This window comes from Typopeltis vanoorti, chromosome 17, assembly GCF_054136105.1.
Source record: "Typopeltis vanoorti isolate ZY-2024b chromosome 17, IOZ_Tvanoo_1.0, whole genome shotgun sequence".
Lineage (NCBI taxonomy): Eukaryota > Metazoa > Arthropoda > Arachnida > Uropygi > Thelyphonidae > Typopeltis > Typopeltis vanoorti.
Window position 1 is genome coordinate 99,216,439 of NC_143565.1, and position 24,759 is coordinate 99,241,197.

A 24,759-nucleotide genomic window follows, 5' to 3' on the forward strand; every position below is an offset into this window, starting at 1 on the left:
TTAACGACAGGGGTAGTGTCAAGCAAAACCATATGTTCCACTGGCAACATATGGTTTTGTTTGGTCTACACAGCAGTTTCTGTTGGAGAGGGGATGTGATTCATTAGTTAGTGCCATTTTTATCCCGTTTTCTCTAATTGCACTGTTTGTTGAAAAATATAATGACTCCTTTAATTATGCATAGCCGAAAATTGCCACGTACCCCTAACAACCTTTCGCGTACCACACTTTGAGAAACACTGCTGTAAGGCTTCAAATTTGCTAACAGAGGAGAAAGGGAAGAAGAAGGGGAGGATCAGAAATCTGGAAATAAGCAGTGATTCTTTTTAAAACATGTCTGAAATTGTGAAAATTCTGTGGCTCCACTAAATAAAAATGCCCACCATAATCAACAGGATACCAGAAAAAATCTAGAACAAAAATTATTTTCTTCCATGTAAAAGGTAATAACTTACTTTCATCAAAATCAAAAATTAATCAACTTCAGTACCCTGATGACTTCACTTGGAATGAATTCAATGCGATATTGCTATTTGAGATGATAAATACCCGGTTAAGTAGATCGGGTATTTATCATCTCAAATAGAACCACAAAAAATAGTGCTACATTTGCAATAATTGGATATGAAAGGATTGTAGTCACATTTCTATTTATAGCATATAGTCATAAAGTATGATTCAAAATCAAAATGGGCATATGTTGATAATAATTATATATATTTTTTATATTTACTATTATATCACATCACTACCACACCTACATTTTTTGCTAAGTAAAAAAGATGCTAATGCATTATATTCACCTGAGATGATTAAATTTGCAAATGTTTGATAATTTCTCTCTCATGGAAGCAAAATTTCTCATACTGGAAGATGCTTCAGTAATGGAATTTAAATCTTCAAAAAATTTTTCTGCTCTTATCTTCATGATAGATACTGTTGGTTGCTGAGGTGTTTGTGTCACATTGCCTGAAGATCGAGGAACCGCTATTGATGTTGCTATATCATCATGTAATAGAATTATATAAATACTACTAAACTGTGCACAAAACTGAGTTAACTCTGTAGGAGAATTTTCAAGGAGCCCTTGAACTGAACCTAGAAAAATATAAACAACTGAAAATATTAAACTGAATAGTTTCAAAAATCTACTTTTAAATTTCCATATAAAATAATGAAATTAATACTAATTATATGAAGAGCCAAAGGCTTCAATTCGGTGACGTGAAATTATTTAAGTTAAGGGATTATTTAATTTAAGATCCCTTAACTTAAATAATTTCACGTCGCCAAATCGAAGCCTTTTGTTTTTGATATAATTAGAAATTTATTAGGACACCTTATTGGCAATTCTTATAGTAGGATATGTAAGTTCTGTTTGCTACAAACTTGGTATTAACTAGGTCTATCTACTCACTGATGAGACCTCAATAAAGGTTGAAACCAGTCTGAGTAGTGACTGTCTCTCATAATGTAGAACAGTAATACAGCTCCTAGGAGCTGAGTTTCACATTATGAGTTAAAAATCAAGAACAATGATCGGAGCTTGCTCCACCCTTGCTATGAGTTGCCTCAGTGTTGCACTATCCAGGTATTTGCTTACGCTTGGACTTGCCAAACTTTATATAGTTTCTATATTTGGCATGAAACTCTGAGTTTCTTATTTGGCTATGAAACAGTATGGGATGTAATATCCCTTAACTTAAATAATGAAATTATTAAACTAAATAATACTTTATCAAAATTGAGAAGCGCTTTTTCTGAAATATATAATTCACATAGTATAGCCTATCAGAATACATCAGAAAAATGGAGAGAGGATGCTAAGGTCAATAGGTTTGCAGTAGGACTGGGTACTGATATCATTATGTTTGTAGATTTAGAAGAGAATAGAGAGAGATGAGAGATCTCAAGAGCAAATGAATAGTAGATGTATCATTCGCTCTTGAGAGGGGGAAGAAATCGTACCATAGAAATAGTCCATAGAATCTGAAATAGAATCAGATCATTACCTCTTAATTTGAAAAATAAAATGGGAACCACAAAGAAACTAGAAATTTTGAATCCTTCAAAGTGTGCCTTCTAGACATCAATAGCATCAAAGATTTGTACCAAAAAAAGAATAAAGAACTGCGTGATAAATATAAAAGAAAATCAGAACATAGAAGAAGAATGGTCAAACCTAAAAATCATAATGACAAAAGCTGCAAAAGAAAGTTTAGGAACAAAGAAAAAGTGGGGGAAAAAAAAGAGGCCTTGGGGCTGGGATGATGAAATTAAGTGTATTATTATTATTATTATCTGAGAATATTATTATGAGTTCAGATTTGACTACTGTTGTATTAGGTGACTTTAACAGCCATAGTGTTAACTGGGGTTACACAAGGTCCAACTAAGATGGAGAACTTGTTGAAAAATGGGCTGAAAACCTTGCTCTAAACCTAATACATAATCCAAAACTCCCTGCATCTTTCAACCGTGGCAGATGGAAGCAAGGCTATAACCCTCGCTTCCATCTGCCACCATTTGACCTCATATTTGTTAGCTCAAAAATATCCAACATTTGTGTTAAGAAGGTTTTAAATCCGATTCCACGGGGTGCACAGCAGCTAGGTTCTCGTTCCTACACCCTGTTAGTACCCATTAGGGGAAGCTAAAGCTGCTATCAACCAAACGCAAGTGATTGAACTAAAATGCTCCTAAATTTCTGCCCTAAAGGACAGGATCCCAGTGGAGGCATGGAAGGCCCTGGGGAAAGAGGGAATTGACCTGTTGAGGAACCTGTTCATGAAAGTTTGCCAACAGGAAAATTTAATATTGAAGGTTTCTCCAGTGTCAAGCAAGATCTCATTGCAAATATTTGCAGAGATAATGACTGTGATGTGCTCTGCCTGCAATAAATGCACAGAGGGAAAGGTGCTGCAAGACCTTACATCCATGGCATGAAACTCAAAGAAATACAAAAGAGAACTTGATCCCATCGTCCATTGACTCAACGAACAACAGAAACATTGAGATTATTAGAATCACATTTAAAAATATCTCAATCACCTCAGTCTATAAACCACCAGAAGAAGCATTTTCCTTCCCTGACATCCTCCTCAAAAATAATGCATACATGACTAATGTTGTATTAGGTGACTTTAACAGCCATAGTGTTAACTGGGATAACACCAAGTCCAACGAAGATAGAGAACATGTTGAAAAATGGACTGAAAACCTTGCTCCAAACTGGATACATAATCCAAAACTCCTTGTATCTTTCAACAGTGGCAGATGGAAGTGAGGCCATAACCCTGATCTCATATTTGTTAGCTCAAAAATATCCAACATTTGTGTTAAAAAGGTTTTAAATCAGATTCCACATACTCAACATAGACCTATAATGTTTCAATTCAACCGAGTAATTATGCCTAACACAATCCCTTACCAATGACGATGTAATTTCCAAAAAGCTAATTGGAAGGATTTCATGGAAGATCTTGACCGCTCCATAGAAGAAGTCCCTCCAAACCCCTCAAGAGTATCCAGAATTCATAAAAATACTGAGGAAAATCTCCACCAAACACATCCTCCGAGGATGCGGCACAAACTACACCAACCAGGTGTTTCCAGTGACATACAAGCCCAGTATGCTGATTACTTACAACTTTACAACACCAACGCCTTCTCAGAAGAGACTATCCAAGCAGGAGAAAAATTATGCTCCAAGATGGCAGAGGAAAGACGTTCCTCATGGAAAAAAGAAATAAAAGCCCTTGATATGACCCATAGTAGCAGAAAGGTATGGAACTTTATCAACAGAATCAGGAAGGATTTCACTAAGCCATATGAGCATCTGCAGGTAACAGCTAATCAAATTGCTCACCAGCTGCTGCTGAATGGAAAATTCACTAAAAAGCATACAAAAAATAAGATACTCATAACCCCAAGTGAGGAACAAAATATGATTAACTCAGATTTTACCATCACTGAACTCAACGCTGCCATAAACCTATTAAAACCTAGAAAATCTGTAGGCCTTGATGATGTCTGTAATGAACAGATTAAACATTTTGGAACCAGGACTAAAGAGTGGTTATTAAACCTATACAACACTAGCCTCAGAACCCTAAGGATACCAACTATCTGGAGGCATGCCAAAGTGGTGGCCTTTCTGAAACCAGAGAACACTCCAACAGAAGCAAAAAATTACAGACCTATATCACTACTCAGCAACCTCTTTAAACTCTATGAACGATTAATTTTGAATAGGCTACAACCTCTAATCGAACCTCATCTTATTGCTGAGCTGACTTAGACCAGGCAAATCCTGCACATCACAAATTCTCAACCTCACTCAATATATAGAAAATAGTTATGAGCAAAAACTAGCCACAGGAGCAGTTTTTGTAGACCTAACTGCAGCATATGATACCATACACCATCCCACACTCAGAAATAAAATATACAGAATAACTAGAGATTATTGCCTTGTCCTCCTGATCCAATCACCCTTGGAAAACAGACGCTTTTACGTGGACCTGGGGGGGGTGAAAGAACGCTGGCACCTGGGGAAGGCCATTTTTTTAGGCCTTCCCCAGGGAAGTGTGTTATCACCATTACTTTTCAATATCTACATCAATGATCTCCCCATTTTTCCAGGAACTAGAATTTTTATCTATGCTGATGACCTTGCCATAGCTACAAAATCGAAAAATTTTAAGTCCATTGAAACTACTTTATCACTTGCCTTAAATAATCTAACAACATACTATACCAGCAATCAACTAAAACAAAACCCCTTGAAAACCCAGACTGGCCTTTTCCACCTCAACAATAAGGAAGCTAACAGGAAGCTATAGATTTCTTGGGAAGGCTCTAATATAGAACATTCCTGGAACCCAATCTACCTCGGTGTGACTCTCGATCGCACCCTCTCATATAAAACCCACATAGAAAAAACAAAGGCAAAAGTGAATGCAAGAAACAATATACTAAAAAAACCTAACTTCTTCCAAATGGGGTGCAGACCCTAGCACACTGAGATCTTCTGCCTTGGCCCTTTGCTATTCTTCTGCTGAATATGCCTGCCCAGTATGGTCCAGATCCTGCCATGCTGAAAAATTTGATCCAGCATTGAATGAAAGCTGCTGCTTAATTAGAGGATGCCTGAAACCAACACCACTAAAAGACCTGTATACTTTGGCTGGTATTGCACCTTCCCCCCCTTCAAATCGAAGATCTGCATTCTCAGCTGATGAAAGAAGCAGACAAATGAATGATGAATGCCACCCACTATTCAGCCAGACCACAGTGCCCAAAGACTAAGATCCCTACATAGCTTCCTGGCAACTGTTGAACCACCTAAAAACCTCCCAGAGACAAGACTTCAACAATGGCTTGCACTATATCCTGAAAATAATACTGGTATTCCAACAGCCGAACATCTTCCACATGGTGCCCACTCGGACTGGAATACTTGGTAAAGCCTCAACAGACTTCGAACGACAGGACATTGCAAACAAAACCTCATCAAATGGGGCTACCTCACTGACCCAGACAATTGTGAGTGTGGGACAACCCAGTCCAATGAACACCTTTTCTCATCCCTTTCTTCCATCACCTTGCACAAAAGAGTACCTTATATCCTGCACAGAAAGAGCAGTTGATTGTGCAAGATACTGGAGGAACATCTGACCATATTTATCTAAGCTGATCTCATTGTAATGTATTCTAATTTGTTGTAAATGATGTTGTACCACTTACTTACTACTGTACCACTTGTGTTTTGATACGAAATAAATAAATAAATGTTCAGATAATTTAAGCCACCCAAATGATTATTAAGTATACCCATCAAGGTTTGGCACTGCATTTTATCCCCCCAGCAACTGAATCACCAGATATTCTGTAGCAACACCCCACCTATTTCATCCTGTTAGCTTCCACTTCACACCTGATAGCTTCAAACTCGATGCTACGGAACATTCTTATTAATTATTACTTTCATGCATTTGTACCATAACTGGATTCAAATCACTAGATATCATTAGCAGATATCCTCTCCTCTCTCCTATCTGTTCTTCCCAAAAATACTATACCCTTTTACACTTGATCCCAGATCCAATCTGATATTCCACCTTGTTATTATTCTCACCAACTTCAATGCTTTCCTGCGTCTTCTTTTCTGATTTTTCTTATCCTCTCAAAGTTTCTTTAAACCTTTCACTTTTCTAATTCTCTAGTCAAAATGTCAAGTTATCCTTGCTTATATTATCAACATCGATACTGCAATGCTTCTGCTCAGTGGGACAATGGTTCACAACGGTTCTCTTAACCCACATTTACACTGTTTTTTCATTTTGAAGACTATCTTAAACTAACAATATTTCTTACAACTATATTACTAAATGAACTAAATACAATAAATAAACTAAGCAACTACAATAATAGACTAACGATACACCAATTAATCTAAGAAAACACTCAATAAATAAATAAAATAATCATGTCTTACTGGAGTGCTGTAATAACATATCGGACACTAAAGATAACCTCGAATCAAACTCTGGAGCAAAATTATACAGAGTTTAGCAATGCATGTTCTGTATTTAAGTTACAAAACACCAGATATAAATGAAGGAGTTACAAGAAGATTATCTGATGTGAAATCAGGTGTAAGACATGGATACAACTATCTCCACTCCTAGTCATTTATATGTATCACATTATGAAGGAAAGTGGCACAAAATATGATATCAAAACTGGAGATATTAATTCAATCAGCTCTTTATGCAGATGATGTTCCACTCCTAAATAAATCCTGTTTATCTTCAGAATTTTTTTTGACTAGACTGAATAACTGCTGTAACAAATTTGGCATGAAAACCAGCAAAAAAAGTACGAAAGTAAACAGAAACAGAGAAAACATCACCTATATTCAGAATGGAGACCTTACAGAACAAGCCAAATATTTAATGATGATGACAAAATAAATATGTAAATAGACAATAGAATAAGTGTGGGACAAATGTTGAAATTATCAAACTTTGCCATAGTTTGATATGTTATTTGTAGTAAAGAAATACTGAAAATCATATGCAAGGTAACAGAAAACAAATTTTAAAAAATGAAATATTATTAATGCCTATAAGCAGTGGTGAGCTATAGAAATTTCAACAAAGGGCTTGCATCATCGAGCAAAAAAAAAAGCCGTATTTCACATAAAAACTTTTATTAATACAGCTTGTGTACAAATGCCAATCAAAAAATATGAAGGGATAACCTGTAAAGGCTAATTCTTAAATATTTCATGATCTAAAACATGAAATATTTGCACACAATCATCTGTGTTAATTTATCTTACATAAGAAAAACATTTTCTTACTATCAAAATATAATAAGAACAAAATCTTTTATAATTGCACATATGAAATAATTCACATTTTTTATAAACAAAATAAATTTCTTCAGTTTGCGATAGACGTTTTTATGACAAAAAATATATAAATAATAAAAATATAATAAGAACAAAATACTTCAAGTGATAATCAATGGTACCAATCAAGGGGAATTATTTTATAGTCCTATTTATTTATATGTGATTACCAAAAGTGAATTCTTATTTGTAAAATCGTAGTAACAGTAACTATAATATTTTATTTAATAAAATCACTTTGTTAGGTTACCGTATGAGTTTGTCGCTTAATATATTTCAAAAAATGATGTTTTGTTTTGTTTTTATTTTTTTTCTTTTATTATGTGAAAAAAATAAAAAATTAAACAAGAACAACAAGGGACTCGCAAATTTGAGAAAAATTTAACAAAGGGCTTGGGCAAGCCCCTTATAGCTCACCTATAAGTTGTTTTTTTTTTTTTTTTTAACTGATCCCATACACAAGAGGTCAATGGTGTTATAAGCATATCAGGACATATCAGTGTCATGTCTGAGGTGCAGCTGAGGAGTAAGATAGAATTTTATTGATATATTTTTTAAGAGTTGCAGGTTGTAGCTCGTAAAGTTGGCACTTATTCTACTGTTTAAAAATTAACAAAGCACCTAACTTTGGAGGCAAGGGGAAGCTCCTCCAAACTTTGGAGGAGCAACACTCTTATATCTTGGCAAATCTAAAGACAACACTATGAACAGTAACATAATCAATGATTTCTTATAATTTTTTGTGTGTTTATGCATATTTTTATGTTGTATCATGATGTTAGTTATGTTAGTCTGTGCCCTGAATAGATAATTATCACATATTTCCCACTAATATTAACCCAGTCACTTTATTCCAATTTTCTAAGAATATTTTTATATGTTTGTGAATGATTTCCTACTTGAGTGTTTAGGTCACCAACAAAATCCAGATGTTTATTTATGTTACCTACTCTAATGAAGATTTCCTCTACTGCATTATTGATGTCTGCAGTAAGCCTGCAAGCAAAAAGAGTCCCATTTTCCAATTTTTCATTTTCAAATTTGCCCACACTCTACATGAAATTGCCTACCACTCAAGATTCTGATTTTAAGAGGAACCTGTGGCACAGTACATTAAATAATAAAGAAACACGTAAAAACCAGTGATATCTTTAATTAGTAAAAGGACAAATATTTCATACTAAAATTAATAGTACACCTTCAGTGTCTGATACAGTAATAGGAATGGAATACAAGCAAAACGTTCGGTGGATCACCTATTAAAATACAATTGTTACCGCGTGCTAGGAAATAATAGAAAATAACAAATTTAATCTATTAAGATAAATGATTTTTTACATAAGATAAAAGTCTCCCAGATTTTTGAGAGAGAAAGACAGTCATTTCTATTTAAATTCAGTTGGTGTAAGATAGTTTCACAACTTTCTTTGAATAAGTGTTCATATTTGAATCTGCTTCTATGGAGGAGAACAGCTTTATCCCACTGGATACTATGAGTAGAGTCAATACTGTGCTGTACCAGACCAGACTTCAGAGGTTTGTTATAATCAATATAATATTGATGTTCTTTTATTCTTTTTTTCCAAAGAATGGCCAGTTTGTCCAAAATAAGAGACATCGCATTCGCAAGGTATTTGGTAAACGCCAGCCAAAGATAGAGAAGACAGTTTATTCTTTGTAGAAGGTAATAAAGAAGAAATTTTGTTGATAGGAATATATGTTGGAATCAATTGATACTTTTTCAGAATTCTACCTATAGGTTCTGAGATTCCTGGAATGTACAGAATAGGAACTCAGCGGACTGTTGAGACTGTAGGTATTGGAACATAAGAGTCAAGTATCTGTTGGATTTGATTGGAGTTGATGGAATCATTTGATTCCATTAACTTTTTAATGATGGAAAGTTCTTGTTGTAAGATTATTGGGGAAGAGCAAACTTTATATGCTTTATGAATTAGAGATTTAAGAATGCCAAATTTTTGATTTAAGAATGCCAAATTTTTGAGACGCGTGGTGCGCAGACTTTTTGGAATGTATCTGCCAGTAAATGTGGGTTTTCGAAAGATGCTTGTAGATAAGGTGCCAGAAGATGTTCTAGTAAGGAGGTGTCCAAAAATGGCAAAGTACCAGAGCTTTCTTTTTCCATAGTGAATTGGATGTGTGGGTGAAGGTTATTTATCCGTTGTAGAAAAGTGGAAAGTTCATCTTCAGTGTGTGTGGCCAAACAGCAAAAACATCATCGACGTAATGGTACCAAAGAGATGGTTGAGGATGAATGGAAGAGAACATTGTATCTTCAAATTGTTTCAAATAGTCAAATTTGTTTCAAATTTTCCCCGGTCTCCACCCTTGGCAAACTACTATTTGAAACAATTCGAAGATACTATGTTCTCATCCATTGGATGTGCTGTATCATATATCATATCAAATACCTTGGATGTGCTGTATCATATACAAAAGAAGCTGACATTGACATCAAAATTTCAAATTTTCTAAAGATAACAGGAATGGTCAATAATATTTTCAAACCCAACCAAGTTCAAAAGCATAGAAGAATAAGAGGTTATAAAGTTTTGGTAAGACATCTATTGTACAGAAATAAATTATGGACCATAAAAACTGTAGAAGAAAAAGAATAGAAACTGGAGAAATGAAATTCCTGCAAAGGACAGCAGGCTATACTCTCTAGGACAAGAGAAAAAGCACAGAAATACATACAGAACTAAAAATACACTGTACTGGACAAAGTACATGAATACCAAAAGAAGTGGATTGAACATATCGAAAGAATGGGCAGTTCTAGACTGCCCCCAAAAAAACTCCAATGCCACCCAGTTAGAAGATATAGAAGTCAGAGACAACCAAGGAAAAGATGGAAAGAAACTGAAACAGGCCACTGCACCTAAATCCCTGAAAGGATGATGATGAAAAATGAAAATACTCCTCTAGTCAGGAAACAGACAATTGATTTCAGGACTTATGCAATCATAAAATGTACTATATAGTGGTTGTTTTCTTTGTTTTTATCATTATTTATTATTAATGTTACTTATCAAACTTAACTATCATACTTGCAAACTGAATAATGCATCACCATTCTGTAGTTTTCACAGAAATAAAATTTATTTATTGAAACAAATTTTGATTTTTGAGAAGTACAAATATTTACCTCTTGTTCTTGAATTTGGGATTCTCTTTGAAGATGATGGTTGAGAAGGTGATGCTATAAAAAAAATAAAAAAATAAAAAAAAATGAAGCAACCAATCTAAATTTTAGAATTTTTATATAGACATTAGAAAAAAAAATCAATTTAATGATATTACTAAGCAAATTAAAAAAAAAATAAATAGGAATACATAAACAAAAGAGGGCCACCTGTTCAACATTAACAGGTGCATTCTAGTATTTCAGGACAACACGCTAATTTTGCTCTAATTTTAGATATTATAGTTGTTGGTTTGTTGTAATTCATGTTTGCACTCTATTTAAGAAAAAACCTTCACTACCTTAAAAAAAATTCTGAGATATAAATGATAGTGAAATGTATAAATATAGCAAAAAAATATGGTGGAACTGAGACAAATGTTCATGACTTATTTTTAATGGTATTAACAATACCAAACGAACTAACATCTTTTTATAAAATAGTTCATTTGGTATTGTTAATACCATTAAAAATAAGTCATGAATAACTGGTTTGATATATTATTCGCAATATATCAAACCAGTAATACTAAAATTCTATGCACAGTAATAGAAAACAAATTTAAAAAAATGAAATATTAATGCTTATAAGTTTTTTTTTTTTCTACTGATCTCATATACAAAAGGCTGATGGTCCTATAAGCACATCAGTGCCATGTCTGAAGTGCAGGTGAGGAGTCAGATAGATTTATTGACATTTTTCTGTTTTTTTTTTTCTTTTTTTTAAGAGTTGCAGGTTTAGAAATGCTTCTTGCAGTAAGTTGTTATAGAGGACAGAGGTAGGAGTAAAAGAGAAAGAAGAAAAGCAGGTTCAGCACCTTGCAGGTTCCAACTGAATGTCAAAATAATACTTGATCTTAAACAAGTTTTTAGTGTCATTTGCAGTTAACAATTATAACAAACTAGGAGGGGCTCTGCCCCCCCCACACACCTATGGCGCACCCAATCCCCTCGGGTTCCAGACTGGTAGGCCGTTTCTCCTTGAATTCTGATGACTCAAATTTTGAAGATTCAAAGGGGATTCCACACCCCCTGGTGCCAAGGGGGGAAGAATTATCAAAAAGCAACAAGACTTTAAAACTTGGATTTTTTTTTTCCCCTTTACAATAACCTTTCAACTGATGGACAGAAACAATCGCTGAACCAGACTTCAAAGCGCTTCACAGTCATCTATGCTTTTTTTTTTTTTATTAGCCCACCAAATGACAGGCAGTGATTGTTGGCTATAGTCTCAAAATGCCCTAGGATGTTGAGTACTCTAAGCAAGCATGTGCTTTAGTTTGAAATCTCCAGCATTACCACCAATGAAAACTGTTAATGTCAATCTTTTGATGATTTATAACCAGGTTTTAATTTTTCATTCTTTGTAAAAGTTTGCAAGAACAAAGCTGTTTCATCAACAATGAAAATCTGCTTATCATAATAACCATCTTCTATTATTTCTTGAAAAAATTCTGTAAACTTTGCGGCTGCATCTTATTCTGCATTTGCAAACTCATAATTGCAACGTTCCACAGTCCAGTTCATTATTTAAAGCATTTAAACCAACCAGGGCTACCAAGAAAACCTTTTTTATTATCTCCTTTCAATGCTGAGAATAGACAAAGTTTTTGTTTTAATGGTATATGTACTAAGGGGAATGAATTCTTTTTTGGATTGCAGGTTTCTGTCCAAAGTGATAAAAGTTACTCCATTTCGATTCATAGTGGCTTACACAGCCACTGAAGTCTATGCAACTTGTCCCTGTGTCCAACATTCATCAGCTTGTTTCAAAATAGTTTGCATTGTTGTCTCAGTTCAAAATTACGTGTGATTTTTGCTTTATCAATATACTCATATCTTTTAATTCAAGTTTTTTTGCTCTAAGCTGATCACTTTTCACTCTTTTTATCATTGGCACTCTATTTCACCCTTCCATACATAGTCACTATTTAAGGATCCTTTCTTTTAATATAAAAGAAAGGATCATAATCGTAAACCGTAAATATACGATGCACATATAACTTAAGTTATATGTGCATCGTTTGAAATTATAAAGCAATACTCAGTAAAAGCATCATAAACTCGTTCATAGTAAATTTGGTGAATTTATTTGTAAAATTATCACTTGCGAACTTTTAATGATACAGATTATCTCAAATGCAATTCTGATTTGTTATATAAATCTTTATTCGCTTTTGAAAGTTTGCTTTACATAAATCATTTGGTTTCTGCAACCAGTGAATGCATTATAAACAGATGCTACCAGATCTTTTTTGCAACTGAAATTTGAAAGGGGATGTTAGGATAATGTATTTAGTAAGATTCTGTGTCTTTGGTAATATTTTATTTTTAATAAAATTTTATTTTATTAAAAATTAAATAAAATAATAATAAATTTTAATAAAACTTTATTTTCTTATATGTATGCAATATAGTATCTGAGAGAGAGGTGTTTTATTATATATGATCATTTTCATTCCACGTGTCTCTAATACTAATTCGCTAAATATAGTACACAGACTCTAATCGTCTGCATGCTTATATTTAGTATAAATTAAAGATGACAAGAAATGGGAAGGGCCACTATCCAGACTCATTTCGACCTTTATTAAGGTCTCATCAGTGAGAGGCAGACCCAGAAGTGATACTGAGGTTGAAATAATGCAGAAGTTCTAACAAAAAGTCAAACAAAAATATGTTTGCTTAAACTTGGATAAAGGGTGAAACCAAAAATATAACTTCTTGGCATCTTTAATTTATAGCAAAAAAAAAAAAAAAAAAACATTCAACAATAAAAATGAAGATGTGGAAAGGATCTTAACATTGTTGCCATTCAAGAATGTGGGAGCAGAGCTACTCTAGGTTGTTCTCTCTCTAAAGTCGATTAAACTGAAATGGAAGAGAAAATTTTCATTTTCTATGGCTATTTTTGCCTATTTTTGTTTAGAAGTACCCCTTTTTTATATAATGTCATTGGCTTTTTACTCAGTTTTTTTAGGGCATTACTAACGTTTTAAAGACACATAAATAAAGAATATATGGGAAGAATAATTTTGGACATACCTTTGTAGGATGTTCCTGGTTGTCTTCTTATTTAGCAGCATCCACCATTATGGTGATATACATTTGTACTAATGCTGAAGTATGATTGAAAGGAAGAGGAGCAGGTAGAAATGGAGATAGGGAGAATTGCAGGTGAAGCAAGAGGTATGTGAATTTTAAAACCCAGGTTTTAAGGGTGGGCTGAGAATTCTTTGGGGAGAAGGTGAAAAATAGAAAATTGGGGGGGGGGGGGGGGGGGGGGAAGAGAAGGATAGAATATGATGGAACGGTAACGGGGTGTGAGCCATTTCAACCTCTAATCTTGTATCTTGTTCCATTATATTCTATCCTCTTTTCCCAAAAAAATTTTCTATTTTTCATCTTCACTCCCCCCCTTTAAACCTGGGTTTTAAAATTCACATACCTCTTGCCTCACCCGCAATTCTCCCCCCATCTCTCCATTTTCACATTTCCAACCCCCCCCCTCCTTTCAGTCATACTTCAACAGTAGTACAAATGTATATATTGCCATATGTCGGATGCCGCTGAATAAGAAGACAACCAGGAACATCCTACAAAAGTATGTCCAAAATTATTCTTCTCATATATTCTTCATGTATCTGTCTTTAAAACATTAGCAATGCCCTAAAAAATTGAGTAAAAAGCCGATGACATTATATAAAAAAAAGAGGTACTCCTAAACAAAAATAGCCATAAAAATTAATATTTATTTACAGAAGTAACATGGAAATTTTTCCAGAAATAATACTTGGAAGAGAAAAGCTTATCAAAACAGGCATTTGTTCCTTTCCTAACCAATACCTAGATGGACTGATGCAGAAAGAAATATCTTACAAAACTGAAACATAAAATCTGCCAATACTGGAGTTTCAGCAGATAACAGAATAATTTGGAAGAAACCTGGATGAAAAGTAGAAATAATATAAACTTTTTCATGAGTACTATCACAGCATCTGGTACACTACTTGAGGGTACATATCAGGAATTTGATGATGATGTACCTTCAAAAAGGGAAACTTGCCTTTTGAAACTTGGAAAAAAAAAAAAAAAAAGTTGCATCATTGCCTTTATTGATATATAAACACAAACATTAAACTTCTGGAATGAACCATCTAAACTTGTAAAAATATGAGAAGCTACTGGGTTAATATCCATAGACAGTCTTCAAACTACTGATCTTCCTCTTTCATTTCATTTACTTTTGTTCCCTAGAACAGCCTTCCTCAAAATGTTTTCCCCAAGGACTACAACTTTCACCTGTTCATGAACCATGCAAATAGATTCCTTCTTTTTTTTTAACCTATACATGCAGCACCATGGTGTTATACGTGTCTGATTATTTATGTGTGTGTGTGTGGGGGGGATCTTGTAACACTCATGTAGGAATGAAATGAATCAAAAATGATTTAAAAAAAAAAGTGCGCATAAGTCATTTTTTTTTTTCCAAAAATGATTTTATTATTTTGGAATGCTTACCAGTAGAAGCTGAAGTTTTGGTTGTGCTGCTTCCAGTACTGCTAACTGATGACTCCATATCATGAGTGAGAAAATTAGGTGCACTACCAGGTGTCATGGGCAAAAATTCATCATCTGAATCATCTAGAAAATCAAATACATTTTAACTCTTACAGGGTTCCATCAATAAGATAGAAGTAACTGAATTACCCAAATTGTATTTAATAAAACTTTCACTGGATTTGTTTAAAATTTACAACAAATAATTTCATACAGGCATAGGTTAATTAACAAAAGGATTAAGTCTGTTAGTATGACTAAGCTCAAATCACTTTATGATTTTTTAAATGATTTCAAAAGCATATTTTAAAATGAATCCACATATACTAAATAATCTGAAGCTCTTCATTTAATAAGTAGTATATTAAATAAAGTCTGAATAAAGACATTGCAAACAGTGTAAAAAGGATATCAACATATCCAGGAGCTGATATCGACTCAGACATTAATTTGCTTGTTATGGAATTAAGAATACGATATAAGAAAATAAGCAAAGGTAAAAACAAGAAAAGGTGGAACCTAGAAATACTCAAAGGAGATGCAGGTAGGAAATTCAGAGAAGAACTGGAAAATAAAATAAGGAACAAAGAGAATATGTCTGAAGAAACTATGGATGTTAAAGCAAAATGGAATCAACTGAAAAACTTGATATATGAAACAGCTGCTGAAGAGATAGGTTTTGTGGAAGGGAAAAGAATTAAAAAGCCATGGATTACAAATGAAATGATAAGAAAAATGGAAGAAAGAAGAAGATGGAAAAATGTAAACACTGAAGAGGGAAGAAGAAAATACAAAGTATTAAATAATGAACTGAGAAGAGAAACTGATAAAACAAGAGAGGAATGGTTGAAAACAGAATGCAAAGAAATTGAAGAAATGGAAAAAAGGGGGCAATATGATAAAATGTTTGAAAAAGCAAAAGAAATTACAAATATTAAAAAAAGCATAAGAAACCTGCCATTAGAAGATAAGCAAAGAAAACTGATTTATGATATTGAAATACAGGGTGAAAGATGGAAGGAATACATCAAGAACTTTATGCAAAAAATGAAAGACCGGCAAAAATGAATTGGAAGAGCAAAATGAAATCTCAACAGAAGAAAGAGGTCCTGAAATACTAAAACAGCAATTAAGGAATTAAAAAGTGGAAAGATGGAAGGAGTGGATGGAATACCTAGTGAAATCCTAAAACAACTAGAGAACAAAAGGTATAACAGAAACATGGAAACTCTGCAACCTCATTTACAAAACAGGAGTATGGCCTAAAGATTTCACAGAGAGTATTCTTATACCAATTGAAAAGAAAAGCAATTCTGCTAAGTGCAGTGACTACAGAACTATAAGCATACTCTCACATGCCTCCAAAGTACTGCTAAGAATATTAAATCAAAGATTGTATAATAGAGTGGAGTATTTTCTGGGGGATGATCAATTTGGATTTAGAAAAGACAGAGGAACTAGAGATGCAATTGGAGTAATGAGGACCATATGCGAAAGGAATATAGAAGTAAATAAAGAAGTTTATACTTGTTTCATCGACCTTGAAAAAGCATTTCACATGGTGAAATGGGAAAATCTGATGGAAATATTATGCAAAATAGGTTTAGATTGGAGAGACCGAAGGTTAATAGCTGAATTATATATGAACCAGATGGCCATAATAAAGACAAAAGTAGGAAAAACTAAAAAATGTGTGATTGGTAGAGGTGTAAGACAGGGATGCTGCCTGTCACCGACGCTCTTCAATATATTTGCAGAAAAAATGATAAAAGAAGCATTTTATGAAGAAGAAAGAGGAATCACTATTGGAGGAAGAACAAAACAAAATATTAGATTTGCAGATGATCAAGCAATATTAGCTAATACCAAATATGAACTACAGCACCTAATGCAAAAATTTCAAAATATGTGCAAGAAATATGGTATGAAAATTAACACCAAGAAAACAAAAGTGATGAGAGTCTCCAGGAAACCAGGAAGTATCAAGGTGATGATGAATGGAGAAAGTGTAGAGCAAGTGAGACAATACAAATACCTTGGTAGTATAATACAAGAAAATGTGACATGGAAATAAAAGAAAGAATTAACAAAGAAAAATATGCCTTTCATAACAAGAAAAATTTGTTTATTAATAAAATGAATAAAAATCTAAAAAAAAGGCTTATTAAGTGCTATATTTGGAGTATGACCTTATATGAGTCAGAAACATGGACAATTAGGAAGAAAGAAGCTAAAATGTTGGAGGCATTTGAAATGTGGTTATGGAGAAGAATGGAGAAAATAAAGTGGACTGGAAAAATCACCAATGAAGAAGTATTACAAAGAGTTGAAGAAGAAAGGAATTTATTAAAGACCATAAGAAGAAGAAAGCATAACTGGATAGGACATGTATTAAGAGGAGACAGCCTACTGAAAAAAATGATGATAGAAGGGAAAATTGAAGGAGTGCGACCACGAGGAAGAAGACAACTAATGATGCTTGATGATATAATAGGAACAAGAAGATATCAAGAAATGAAGGAGGAAGCAAGACAGAGGAAATTGGGGGAAGAGAATCTGCTGAGTTATACCATTGGACCTGTCAAGAGACAGAACACTAATGATGAAAGACATTGCAATTGGGTTATTATATTAATGGAAATTTGCTGCAAATAGTCAATGAAGCAGTATAGATACAAATGAATTATGGTTATGAAATTGAAGGATACTTTGAAGATCATGGAAACCTGTGGATATGTTAGAATCACTAATGATTAGTCAATGTAGAGACTTTGTAGCTATAAGAGACAGAAAATAAACTGTAGGGATTACACTGCTAAGGTGGTTAAGGCATCAACATTGAATAACTGTATTGTTAATGAGAACATTAACTTGAAAGAAAAAAAAGAATTTATTTTCCGATATTACAAGTCTTTGAAAAGAGTTATCTGGAGATATCTACAGATATTGTCAGCTGGGTACCAAGCTGAAAAAGATTCAGTGATGAGCGAACATGATAACTGCCCTATGAAATTGCACAGAAGGGAATATGGTCTTCAAAGTTTTTGAGGAATAAATGGAGAAGACGAGAAATAAAGGGATAGACATTAGTTATAAACGGATATGGATCTTATAATATACATACAAATTTCATTTTGCAGCTTATAGTGAGTGATGGCAAAACTTAGTTATCCCTAGTAGATGTCCTGAGTGTAGTTAGGAAGCATGCGAGGTCCAGGTTAATCTTATGACATGTGGTGAGTGAGTGAGTGTAGATGTGGAATGGACTATCCTTAAGGTGTTAAGAATGCATCTTCAGTGAATATATTCAAAGATTATGCAACAGGTATTTACACAAGAGTGAATAAAAGGGGGACCTCACTCATGGAGTTCCTGGACTTCCTGAAGGAGCAATAACTATAACAATAATGTTGGATATACCTCAACAGGAGATGTTTAATGTCACTGTGGACATCAAATCTTACATCACTAAACTGCCTGCAATATTTTCATGATGGCACAAGTCACTCATTACATTTTCATCACACACACACACACACTGACAAGCTGATAATGAATTTCAAGTGCAGAAATGTTTTGTCCATAAAAACTGAATAAAGTCATGACTACCTTATCGAATCACATTTCCAAATGAGTAACGATAGTGAACTCCAGCTGCATGCTTTTGCTGTGCCTGATGACTGAGAACTTATGCTACAAGCTAGTTTATTTTAATGATATTCATTATAACCAGTGGCGACTCGTGGCTTGAAATCATGGGGGTGCTGCAACTTTCGAAATATGCATACACACTGTAAGTACAGTGTGTACGTGTTTGGATAAAATATCAAAATTATGGTAAAAATTTTAAAAAAAATAAATAAACATGAAAAAATGTTGTTTATTATCGATAAAATTATACAGTTTGGTATAATTCAAAATTACTTTAAAATAAATATATTCTTTCTTGTTTTGTTTCATGAAAAAATATTGTTTATTATTGATAAAATTATACAATTTAGTATAATTCAAAATTACTTAAAAATAAAATCCATTCCTTTAATTGTAATTAAAGGAATGGATTTACAATTAAATCCTTTAATTTTAATGTCTAAATATTTAAAGAGACGGAGTAAACACGATAAGCACTACAAACACTCTACTACTGGTGCAAACTGCATATAAACAACAGTGGAACTGTGTGATGGACAGTGCCACATTCCGCTAATAGTTCGCATCTCACTATGACATGCACATGCTTACGCGTGTAGCAATATGACACTGTATATGACACAGTGCTGCTAGCGTCCTTCGCCCTCCTAAGTGCTACAAGATGGATTTTTATTATTTTTTATACAAAATAAGAGAATTGTATAGGACTGTTGATGATAAAATTAAACATTACAAGCAAATATAAATAAATTAATAAATATATTTATATATCGAGAAAAATTGGGGATGCTCTAGTTCCGCAGTGCCTAGGCACCAGCTGCCCTTGATTATAACACAGAATGATAAGAAAATAATATTTATTAACTTATTAGCTGATATTTCACTGATATTATATCCACTATCTTCAGAGGACAAGAATAGTTTGTCATAGTACACTAAACAACAACAATTTGGTATAACAGTGGGACTAGTTTAAAAAAACTTTTAACGATCAACACAAGGAACTAAAGTCCTAATTGCCCATCTACATTGGAAAAAGAGAGAAAACGAGTATTAATTAGATCTTAAAATGACTGTCCCAGATTTTTGGTAAATTTATACAGCCATACTGAGGTTTAGAGTATGTTTTAAAGCTGGTGTTGATTCCAGACACAATCTCTCTCTCTCTCTCTCTCTCTTTCTGACTTATAACTACTGTGTAGCACTTTTGTTTTCTTCTATTTGATCCTGTGTGAATGGGGTATCCAAGGCATGGTCTGCTAGACCAGAACTGGCATAACAATAGTGCCGAATGTATTTTTTATGTTCACCAAGAGAATGTCAACAGTTCTTCCTGTCTGTCCATACTAAGCAAGGGCACAAGAACAGGACACTTCATAAACTCCTCAATGTGATAAAGAAGAGAGCTTGTCCTTAGGTGAATAAATGAGATTTGCCAATTTGACATATGGTTTAAATATAGAGTAAAGCAGTCTAGATATCTTTTCAGACATGCCCTGAATGTATGAGATGGTAACAGTTTTTTTGTATTCTTGTGTGATAGGCAATGGGGGAGGGGGATTTCTGGGGAGCATTTAGCATTTTTTTTTTATCCTATAGAGATTATAGTCATTGGCTAAGAAAGTGTGATGCAAGTGACTTCAGTAGTAAGAGCACTGTCATTGGAACAGATAGCTATAGCTCTGTGAAGTAGTATTTTTAGGATACCATACTTTTGAGATGGATGATGGTGGTGTGAATGTTTGTGCAAATATCTCCCTGTATACGTAGGATTTCTACAAACAGAAAAAGATAATGTGAAGCCATGTGATTAGCATATCTAGGAAGGGCAGACAATCATTAGCTTTCTGTTCCATTGTGAAGTGGATGTTAGGCTATTTAAATGCACTAAAAATGTATCCAATGTGTCTAGACCATCTGGTCAAATAACAAACACATTATCAACATAGTCTAGCCAAACTGCTGATTTGAGACTGGCTGTATTCACAGCTAAGTTTTCCAAGTGTTCCATGTAGAAATTGGCTTGGGGGGGGGGGCATGCTGTATCATCTAGTTGTTTATATATCTTCCCTTTCCATGCAAAATAATCTACATGTGCTGTAAATTTAAATAATTCAACTACATCGAGGGGGGGGGGGGCTACTTAGCAAATCAAGGGTCTCGATTAATGGTACATTGGTAAATAGTGAGGTAATTCATTACAACTGAACTCTTAAGATATGGTTTACTAATATATTTTTTAAATGAACAGAATTTTCAACAAAAGAGGGAAAATTATTAGTGGGGGGGGGGGGAGAGTAGTAAATTAACTAAATGCTTAGCAAGTTTGTATGTGGAACTGTTTATACTATCCATAATAGGGCTTAGTGGTTTACCTTGTTTGTGAATTTTTGGTGCTCCATATATTCTGGGTGTTTTACCACGAAAAGGTTTGAACGTGAAAACTACTTCTTTGGGGCCAGGAAGTGACTTTCTTCAATAATTTGAAAACTTTATTCTTTTCAGAGTTAGTAGGATCATGAGATATGATATTCAGCTAAATTCATCACCACAGTTGCATTACCTTTGTCTGCTTTAGTTATAACAATGTTATTATCATATAGCTCTTTTAAAAACTGATTTCAGTTTTTGCTGCACTGCTATTAGGAGGTTTGGATTGGATTAAGATGTAGGCCACATCCAAACGAATGTTATGGGATATCACTGGAGGCAGGTCACATATTCCCCGTTCAACAGAAGCCATTAGTTTGGCCTTTGGAATTTGCCTGGAGTAACGGCAAAGTTGTGTCCTCGCCTTAACATGCTAACATTTTCATCTGTTAAGGCTACCAATGATAAATTGACAACAATGTGATCTTGTTGTAATTACAGTTATTTCATAGTACTGTACTATGATGCTTTTTTGGTGCTGCATATATTTTGGGTGTTTTAACATGAAAAAGTTTTAGTTTGAAAACTACTTCTTTGGGAGTGGTTGTATTCATAGCCACTCCCACAGAAGTAGTCCTCACTGGAGGACTTCCAAATTTTTCCTGGTGCCAGCTTTTGACATTAAAGAATTCTTTATCTGCCATTGCACTGGATATGCTGACAAGGATAGCTAACAGTCCTGAGATTAAAATATTACACAGTTCGTCGCATAGAGGATTGAGAGTTGCATTTATTTTTGAGAGCTCCATAGTGCTAATCTGTTCACGCTAAACTCGTTCTGTTTGTTAACATGCTGGGCTTTGGCCAAGTGAAACTTGCTTTTAATTCTGACACAGTTTGGTATTGTATTTATTAGTGTCTCGGCACCTCTTTAAGAAGGTAACCTGTTTAGTTGCTGTGCCAATTTTAACTTCCAATACCAAATTGTTGTGCCTTGCATATGATATTGCTCCATGAAGAATTCTCAAACGACTGAACACTAGTTTCCACTCATTTATGCTACAAGTTTCAGTATTTCCACATTATAAAACATAATTTTATCTGAAAAATATTGATCTTATATTTAATCTTTCTGATAACTCCTTAAAAATGTAACTCACATATTGAGATCTAATGTTAACAAGTTGTTTAAATTTTTAATTCCCAATAGAAATGTAGAAATGACTGTGTATTTCACTGCAACAAAGCTGCAGTGAGAGACAAAACATTTTTTTCTAAATGTATCGAATACAGCCATTTGCAGCATTAAAGTAATGCTGTTAGGGCTACCAATGATAAATTGACAACAATGTGATCTTGTTGTAATTGCAGTCATTTCATAGTATTCTTGTTGTAAATATCATAAAGTTATAGAATTACTTTTTGCTAAGGATATATAACACTGTATTGTGTATAAATGTTTGTGCTCTACAATTTGCACATATTCTCGGTAGAGATAGTTTTGCTGTGCAGATTTTGGGAGAAAATAACACTGCTATTACTACTTCTTCTATTTAACTAGTTAACTCATTCCTCAAAGATGTTCAGAAAATGTTCCTCACCCTTGGTACTACAGGATGAGTAATGTTTTGCTTTTTGGACCCCCTTCAAAGCAATTTCAACAAAATCAACAACTATAACAGACAGTGAAGGAAATGAATTAATTCCACAAAATTATCACACTAAACAAAAAAATAAATAATTTTTTTTCATGATAAGACATGTCAAGCTGTAAAATAATCCAGGAGAAGTACTATTACAACATTAAAGTCTTAATACATTCTTCTTCTTCTGCAGCTTTTCCCACTAAAGTAAGGTTGCTGTTTGTAGTGAATCTCCTCCACAACCTCCTGTCTTGGGAGCCACATCCAAGTTCTTTATCCTCAAGTCCTCCTCCACCATCTCCCTCCATCGCTTCTTTGGCCACCCATGCTTCCTCCCTCCTCATCACATGGCCAAACCATCTTAACCTTGCTTCCTGTATCTCTGCTCCCAAGTTCGTAACTTTCACCGTTCCCCCTTACATAGTCATTTCTCAGATGATCCTTTCTGGTCACATCGCACATCCACCTAAGCATTTTCATCTCTGCTACCTCCATCCTGCTGATGTTATTTTTCCTCAGGGCCACAGTTTCCATAGCATACGTCATAGCTGGTCTCACTACTGTCTTGTAGATTTTGCCTTTTAGATTGATCGGCACCCTCTTATCACATAGCACTCCAGCCATCTCTCTCCAGTTCCTCCATCCTGCATCCCACTTCCTTCTCAGCTTCAACAATGAAAGGTTCACTGACCTTCCTGATGACGTTTCCTTCCAGCTCCAGATCTGTCTCCTGGCTGCCATCCACACTTTGCAACACATATACTCTGTCTTACTCTGCTCAGTCTCATACCTCTCTCTCTCTCTTACAGTACTTTCGTCCAACTTTCCAATTTAGCTGCCACTTCTCTCGATTCTGCACACAGCATGAATGTCATCTGCATACAACATAGTCCAAGGCATGTCTTCTCTCACCTCCATCACAATATTAAACAGGAACGAACTTAATGCTGACCCTTGATGCAAGCCAACTGTCACTGAAAAACTTTCTGTCTCTCCCAGGCAGGTTCGAACTCTTGTCTTCACATTTCTGTACATCTCCTGCACCAACCTGACATATTTCTCTGGTACCTTCTTCTCCCTCAGACACCTCCAGACTTCTTGCCTTGGCACTCTATCATATACTTTCTCCAAATCAAAGTTTTCAGAGAGAAAACTACTGCCTCTGTATGAGACCAGAGGCAGTAGTTTTCCTTTAGTAGAATAATAATACAAATATCACATCCATGTTTTTTTTTTTAACTGAAGGGTGTATGCTGTGTTGCTTTTCTGGCTATACTAAGGAAGTGGTCCAAAAGGCATCAAAAAAAAAAAATAAATAAAAATAAAAAAATGCTTGGATTGCAAAGTATTCTTCTTCTTATTGTGCTATCTTCTATCGAAGGTCAGCGACCATCTTGGCGAACAAACTGCGCTCTTGTGCTAATCTGAGCAGTTGTGCACTGCTCTTTCCTGTCCACGTCTTGATGTTGTCAAACCATGATATTCTTTTTCTTCCTCTAGTTCCTTTGCCATCAATTCTTCCTACCAAAATAGTTTGTAGAAGTTGGTATTTGCTGTTTCTCATGATGTGGCCAAGATATGATGTTTTTCGTTTCTTGATTATTTGTACAAGATGTTTAGCTTTGCCAATGGATTTTAAGACATCTTCACTGGTAATTTTTTCTGTCCATGATATCTTTAGCATTCTTCTGTATAGCCACATCTCAAAGGCTTTGATTTTCTTGATGGTTGTCGCCTTCAATGTCCATGTTTCAACTCCATAGAGCAGAATAGACCACACGTAACATTTCAGCATTTGGCATCTGACTTCCGTGTTTAGGTCTTTATTGCAGAATAGTGTTCACATTTTCATGAAGGTCTGCTGTGCAACTTCAATCCTTGTCTTTATATCTATTTCTGGATCCCACCGT

The 24,759-nt window shown here is 34.4% G+C and overlaps 1 protein-coding gene across 1 annotated transcript in view; it reads right to left on the reverse strand.

The window, feature by feature from the left end:
- The window catches only part of Atg2 (Autophagy-related 2), a 616,887-nt gene that overhangs the window by 456,417 nt on the left and 135,711 nt on the right, over nucleotides 1-24,759 (reverse strand). The window contains exons 9-11 of the mRNA XM_090407292.1: nucleotides 15,147-15,269; nucleotides 10,590-10,643; nucleotides 804-1,098 (exon numbers count right to left, since the gene is read on the reverse strand). Of these exons, the coding sequence (XP_090263418.1) occupies nucleotides 804-1,098; nucleotides 10,590-10,643; nucleotides 15,147-15,269 (472 nt within the window). The remainder of the gene's footprint in view (nucleotides 1-803; nucleotides 1,099-10,589; nucleotides 10,644-15,146; nucleotides 15,270-24,759) is intronic.